The following is a 7,553-nucleotide window of genomic DNA, read 5'->3' as shown; positions in this document are numbered from 1 at the left end:
AAAAAAAAAAAAAAAAAAAAAAAAAAAAAAAAAAAAAAAAAAAAAAGGAAGAATGGGGAATACAGGAAGTGGCAGAGGGATAAGATATTAACCTTGAATACATACAAAGCAGGACCTTGAATGTCTTGGAGAACACCTAAGACCTCTACAGATTCCAGGGTTTGGATAAATTGAGGTGGCCAGCTCAACAGGATCCCCTGACTGAGCACAGCCTGGTGACCATTCCCCAAACCAGGGCTGGCTCTGGCTTTTTTGCCGTCCTAGGCAAAAAAGCCCCCCGCCACGGCAGGGGAGGGCGCCGAGCCCGGCCGCGGGCCCGCAATCCCCGACCGGCCGGGGCTCTCCACTCTCCCTGACCGGCCGGAGCGCCGGGGGGAGGGCAGCGAGCCCAGCCAGGCCCCGCTCTCCCCAACCGGCCGGAGCGCCCCGCCGGGCCGCCCCCCTCCAGGCACCGCCCCAAGCACATGCTTGGTGGGCTGGTGCCTGGAGCCGGCCCTGCCCCAAACAGACAGCTGGCCAGTTTCCCCAAGCCTCCCAGCTCAGGAAGACTTCAGGACACAGGGCCCCAGCTGTGTAACTCTTCGACATGAAGGCAAGGACCTATGTGAGTAGTCCTATTTAAGTCAGTGGGACTATTTCTGTGAGTTCAGAGCTCACCAAAGTGGGCCCAAAGCATAGGGGTTTAGGGCTGGGATTCGGCTAAAATACTTTAGCTAAGAGCCAGCACTAAAATACTAAACCCCGCTAAGCTTGCTGGCCTTTGGAAAGCCAACGGATTGTCTATCATCATCTGCCAAACCTCACATCAGCCTGCTGGGGGACAAGACGCTGCAGTGGTTTTGGGTAAAATTTGTATAGTATCAAACAGTAGAGTACAAACAGTAAAACATGTTTTTAATGAATAAAGACTGAAGGGCAGGAACTGATGGACAAGGACACGTGGGTGTTCTGGGTTGTTTTCCATTACTCTGTTTGACTCAGTAGTATTTAGAATACGCAGCTGAAAGAGAATACACATTCGGGACATTTTATTTTGCGTTCAGTCATATCTCAGCTCAGTGCTTTAGAATCTCGGCTACATTTTTGAGACAGAAGTTGAATTACAAGAGGCAGCTCTTGAAATTAAGGCCTAGCAGATAGTTCCACCTCCCCTCACACATTCTGCAGGAACAGTCACTCACCAGGCCTCTGTCCATGACTTGAGCGGACACATGAACCAATGGTTCTTCTGGACACAGAAGAGCAGGTAACAGCTTAGGAACCTGGAAGAGGAGATCCCATGTCACAGGTGAACAAGCTAATGACACATCAGTATATTACATGGACAAATCCAAGCAGGCTTATGTTTCACGGCACTTCGGTATACAGTGAAAACATGCTCATTTACAGAAGACATCATTTTATCACCTGTGGTTTATGCTTGCAACAGATGCATGGTAGTTACCCTCTTCACTCCATAGGAGAAGATAGCCAGCACTGTACCAGTACGGTCTATTAGTATGTCTCTTCTTTGCACACCCTGCTGCTTAGTTAGGTCTAATCAGGAATCAGCAGCAAGCTGCCAGGCTCCCACAGAACTCGAAGGACATGCAGTATTTGAGTTCGTACAGAATGTAACTCAGCATGCTTTAATGCAACACAGCAACTATACAGGACACATTACACAACCGAGTACTCTGACATCCTAGGATGACTAAGTTAAAGCATTTAGCAGAAGGGAGCTAGCTGAAGCACAGGCAAGGGAGAAGAACTATTTCAGATGTGTGAGGGGAAAACACAAAGGTGATGAGGTGTCTGTTCCAGAGAGCAGAAGCTGCAGGGGAAAAGGCGGGTGCTAGAGATGCAGACATAGCAGAGAAAGTAATAGAGAGAGACTAGGTCCAGGAAGTAGCCAGGGACAAATCCATGGAGAGTAATTTTGAACTGGCTCCTGAAATGAGTGGGGAGCTAGTGTTAAAGGAGGACGGGATAATCCCACCTTCCTCTTTGTGCAGGAGGGAAGGCAGGGTAGGCCATTCTGTACCCGCTGGAGTCAGCCTGGAGCAGGCGGGCACAGGAGATGACAGTGTGGCTGAGGACTGCAGCGGCGGGGCAGTTGGGCATACAGGCAATGCTGCAGAGGTGGCCAGGGGTAGATTGACATGCAAGATGCAGGAAGAGAACAGTTCAGGGTTGGGAACGAAGCCACGGTCATGGACAATGAAAGGTCCATGTTGAGAAGAGAGCGGTCATGGGGCTGTGTTTCAGGATACTCAGGCTTCTTTCGAGATATTCGGGTGAATGGAGCTGAGAGAAAGCCACATTCGGTTAAGACAGACAGAGGAGTGTGAGTAGCACCTTTGTACGGACAACCAAGTGTCACCTCAAGTGTGGCAGTGAAGGTAAAAGTAGAAGTACGATCACCAAAAGGGAGATGGTCGGTAAAGAAAAGCCGAAGGCAGAGGACTGAACCTCAGGGGATTCCATCAGGTGGGAGGTGTAGGGATCAGATAAAAGAAAATAACCTGTGGTCTCACAATGAGATGCCGTTCGCAGTGGATTGTGCAGAGATGATCAGCTCTCTCCCTTCTGACATGCTCTGATCACCAGAGAAAGAGTTCACAACGCTGGCTTTTAAAGTGTCATAAGGGTTCAGAGTGGACCCCGCAATGAGATGAATGGCTAAATTCACCCCTCTCAGAGAGCAACCGTTTCAGGCTGCCAGCAGCCCCAGGCAGACACTGCTGCATCTGTCACTCTTCACATCTTGAAGGTTGTCTCTGCCACCAGCAGAGCTAGAGACGGAGCTGTTTAAAGGATGAAAGGTGAGATCCTGATGCATAAGACGCAGCCACTATTGAAAAGCAACAGCTCACTGAGCCATCCCAACAAGGCCAATTTTACCCCAGTGGTGCTGCCTCGGCCCAGGGATGCTGTCATAGCTTGAGACACAGTAGTGCAGCCATGACAGAAGGTAGCCAGAAGCCTGCCTTCTTAACACACGGCTCGCTTTGAGCTGCCAGTAGCAGCCTTAGAGAGAAGGCATCAGAACTGTCTACAAAGTCCAAGAGGAGAGCAACTGAGACTCAAAGGGTCCTCAGAGCAGAACAACAAAATAGAGGTGAAAACCACAGATAAAATGAAGGGTGAATCTTTTCCCAGCAGTGGTAAGAGAAACAAAATGCAGCAAGACTGAGGACAAGAGCTCCTTTTCCAGGGCTCCTCGTTCAGTTCTGTTATATGATTCACCTCCGCAGAGTTTCCTTAGGAACCTTACCATTCTGGAAAGTTAAAAATTCAAGGAAAATCTTCTGCAACATTGCAGGTCCCAAAGTGAATTCAAAGCACTAACTTTACGTACCACCCAGGAGCAAATGCATTTCCAGCACTGACCAAAATGTAGAATATTTAGGTTAAAAAAAACCCCAAACCACATGGAGCCTGACTGGCTCAACTCAATAACTTTTCACTCAAGCGGCTGCTGCCAAATGCACATGCTCACTGCCACTAGCAAGTGGTGCTGTCCCTTAACCCTTCCGACCCACTTGTCCTGGGCTTATAACAGAACTCGCTCGCTGCCCTCTGTCAGCAGCACTGTGCCCTTTCTACCTTCTGTGTGCTCGACTACAGGCACCAAAACAGCTCCTCCCGACCCAGCGCATGCAGAGCCTTTAAGCCCACAACTCCTGGGTTCGTACCAGTTCTGCCCTGCCCCCAGCTATGGTTTGCATTCATTCACCCATCCATTCCAATGAGATACCACAACTGGAACCAGGAGGCAGAGACAGGACTGGCCACCCCCAGGAATACCAATCCAGTCCCTTCATCTCCCAGCCACAGTCCCTGATTCCTCCCCTGCAGCATCCCTCCAGTCCTCGCCAGCCTCCCCAAACGCCAAAGAAATCGGCCAGTCCAGATTGCACACACCCAGGGCCGGCTCCAGGCACCAGCCGAGCAAGCTGGTGCTTGGGGCGGCAGCTTGTAGGAGGCGGTATTCCGCCCAGTCCTAGGGCGGCACGGTTGTTGTTGTTGTTCCGCTCCGGCCGCCCTGTAGGGGGCAGCGGCGTGGAGGACGGGAGCGCCCTGCAGCAAGCCCGGCAGGGCAGCCAGCGTCCTTCCCTCCCAGCCGACCGACTGAAGCGGTGTGGAGCCCTCCCGGCAGGGGGCATGGCTCCTCCCCCCGCTAGCCAGGGCACATCTGCAGGGCAGGGAGTCCCCCTGCACCCTGGCTCCGGCCGCGCCGCAGGTTGTTGTTTTTTTTTGCTTTGCTGTCCGGGCCGCCGCAGGTTGTTTGTTTTTTTTTTGCTTGGGGCTGCCAGAAAGCCAAAGCCGGCCCTGCACACACCCCGTCACTTGATAGGGGAAGTGAGGATGTGTACGGTTTGGCAAAAAATGAGATCCTAAGGGGGTTAAAGCTTTTAATCCTCAGGTCACTAACACCTGCTACTAACGCCACTCTCTCTTTAACCCTTCCCTTTGCTCCCATATTTAATGACGCTCTATATCAGGGTAAGTGTGAACTGGAATTGTGACTGATCGATGTTATCTTCTCTGTCAGCTGGAGTGCCCTGTGTTACATTATTTACCCTGGACAGAAACCTGCTCAAGCAATGGTACATTTAGAATGGAAGCTATTAGGCAGCCTAAATATGCGGGTTGCTATCTGCGCCCCCCAATAACAATCACATTTGTTTTCATCCGTAGCTCTCAGGGGTGGGTATCATCATCCCCAGCTTACAATGGGGGGAAGTGAGGGGCAGAAGGTTTACATGACTTGCCCGAGGTTGCCCAGCGAGTCACAGGTACAACTGGGACTAAACCCCAAGTCGCATACCCTCTGCAGCTGACCATGCCGCGTTGCCCTATGCTGCTAAAAGGGGTGATGTGCTCGGTCAGCAGCTGGATACTGGAAGCAGTCCCCGTGCGATCCTCACCAAAAGGAGGGGTGTCGCTGATGAAGCTATCCCTACAGATAACAACATTACACACACACACATACACACGCTCTAGTCCAATATACAATTTTTATATTTTCCTTACCTGTCTGTTTGCTTCAATGTATAACCCAAGAGTGTTCACTCGGTAGCAGAGCCCCTCTTTCATGATATGGACGTAGCAACGCACTTTTCCTCCGTGCAAGGCTTCATTCAGATCTATGCTGTGACCATTCCAACATGATTTATCAGGAGCAAATTCCAGCAAGCTATCACCCTTCACGTAACTGTAGATGTCTGCAGAACATACACATGCAGTGTGAGACAGGCTTCACAGAGATACACTCTCCACAGAAGGGTTCTAGACACAGCGGTTTTAAAATATCCTTGGGGAGGGGAAACCTGTCCAGGGCCCTCACCTGAGTACTTTACAATCATTAAGGGTTTTCTCCCGTGCAGTAGGGAAGTGTGAGCATCCCCATGTTACAGCTGAGGAACTGGGGCCCAGGGTAGGTTAAGTGACTTGCCTATGGTCACCCAGGAAGTCTGTGGCTGACCCGGAACAGAAGCCAGGTCTCAAATCCCAGTCTAGTGCCCTACTCACTGCCCATATTTTCACAATTACATTGATTTGCACTGTGGCATAGGAAGAAAAACACAGAGCCAGAATCTGGTTGACTCACGGATTACAATGGAGTTACTCCTGATTTACATCAACGTAAGGGAGATCAGGATAAACCCCATAATGCATCCTCCTGTCCCAGCGGGGAAGAAGCCTGCATCTCAGAAACTCCCTTGCGATGCCCAAGGAAGTTTGACTTTCCAACCCCTGAACAAGGGGAAATCCAGAAAGCACACCAAGAAATCTTGGGGTTTTAGGTCTTTAAAAACAGCGGGCAAACAAAACAGGGAATAATTTTGGTTTTTTACGTCGCTTGAAATGACATTAGCCAATTGTAACATGTTTGACTTTGCAATGACGGGTTAGAGGAGGCTCTCAGAGACAGAGCTCCGTAGGCCACTCGGTTACATGCTAGCCCCACCTATGACCACGAGCATTTGCCTACATCTCCTCTTGCCCAACAAAACAAAGCAAGAAAATAATCCTACCCCTGCCTTTAAATTCTAAATCCTAGAGGTCAGATTTCCCAGCCCACTGCTTGCGTCGGTTCCACAGGCCCCAGCACGACAAGCTCCAAGCTGTTCACCTGGAATAAGCCAGCAGGACGCAGCTAAGTGTTGGTGGATAGCAGCTTAGCTCTGGGGCCATGGAGGGAACGTAAGAAAACATGCTCATGAGAACAGAGGCAGCACTGCCTCTCACCCCATACTGAGTATGGCTTTTTGGGTTGGGGACTGAGGTGACTGACGGGACAGGGTGCAGAGTTTTACCCCAGCACTATCCGGAAATGTACAGATTAAAATAGCCTACTACAATCTTTACTGTCATGTGGGCTTGGGAGAAAACTGCGGAGACGAGCCAGCCAGAGACCCCAGCCGGAAGGGGCGGAAGCAGCCAAACCAGGGACCTTTGGCCATTCAGAGAACTTTCTATAGCTTTGACTGGACTTTGCCCTGGGCTAATTGGCTGGTTTTTGTCCCACTCTCGACCTCTGCTTCAGTGCACACCTGCCCCTCTTATCCTCTTCTCCCCTTCCCCCTGCCAAAGACCATAAGAACGGCCATACTGGGTCAGACCAAAGGTCCATCTAGCCCAGTATCCTGTCTTCCAACAGTGGCCAATGCCAGGTGCCCCAGAGGGAGTGAACAGAACAGGGAATCATCAAGTGATCCATCCCCTGTCGCCCATTCCCAGCTTCTGGCAAACAGAGGCTAGAGACACCATCTCTGCCCATCCTAGCTAATAGCCATTGATGTACCTATCCTCCATGAATTTATCTAGTTCTCTTTTGAACCCTGTCTTGTCCTTCACAACATCCTCTGGTAAAGAGTTCCACAGGTTGACTGTGCATTGTGTGAAAAAATACTTCCTTTTGTTTGTTTTAAACCTGCTGCCCATTAATTTAATTTGGTGACCCCTAGTTCTTGTGTTATGCGAAGGCGTAAATAACACTTCCTTGTTTACTTTCTCCACGACCATCATGATTTTATAGACCTCTATCATATCCCCCCTTAGTCGTCTCTTTTCCAAGCTAAAAAGTCCCAGGTCTTATTAATCTCTCCTTATATGGCAGCCGTTCCATACCCCTAATCATTTTTGTTGCCCTTTTCTGAACCTTTTCCAATTCCAATATATCTTTTTTGAGATGGGGTGACCACATCAGCACACAGTATTCAAAATGTGGGCGTACCATGGATTTATATAGGGGCAATATGATATTTTCTGTCTTATTATCTATCCCTTTCTTAATGATTCCCAACATTCTGTTTGCTTTTTTAACTGCCTCTGCACACTGCGTGGATGTCTTCAGAGAACTATCCACGATGACTCCCAAGCTCTCTTTTCTGATTAGTTGTAGCTAAATTAGACCCCATCATTTTATAGGTATAGTTGGGATTATGTTTTCCAATGTGCATTACTTTGCATTTATCAACATTGAATTTCATCTGCCATTTTGTTGCCCAGTGACCCAGTTTTGTGAGAGCTTTTTATAACACTTTGCAGTCTGCTTTGGACTT

At 49.5% G+C, this 7,553-nt stretch overlaps 1 protein-coding gene across 1 annotated transcript in view; it reads right to left on the bottom strand.

Moving 5' to 3' along the window:
• The window catches only part of EIF2B3 (eukaryotic translation initiation factor 2B subunit gamma), a 115,172-nt gene that overhangs the window by 31,248 nt on the left and 76,371 nt on the right, over positions 1-7,553 (bottom strand). Inside the window, exons 6-7 of the mRNA XM_029911600.1 lie at positions 5,020-5,210; positions 1,182-1,262 (exon numbers count right to left, since the gene is read on the bottom strand). Coding sequence (XP_029767460.1) covers positions 1,182-1,262; positions 5,020-5,210 — 272 coding nt within the window. The remainder of the gene's footprint in view (positions 1-1,181; positions 1,263-5,019; positions 5,211-7,553) is intronic.

This window comes from Terrapene carolina, unplaced genomic scaffold (assembly GCF_002925995.2).
Source record: "Terrapene carolina triunguis isolate 2854851 unplaced genomic scaffold, T_m_triunguis-2.0 Scaffold110, whole genome shotgun sequence".
NCBI classification, from domain to species: domain Eukaryota; kingdom Metazoa; phylum Chordata; order Testudines; family Emydidae; genus Terrapene; species Terrapene triunguis.
The sequence above is the reverse complement of the archived record's forward strand: the minus strand, read 5'-3'. Positions and strand labels throughout refer to the sequence as shown.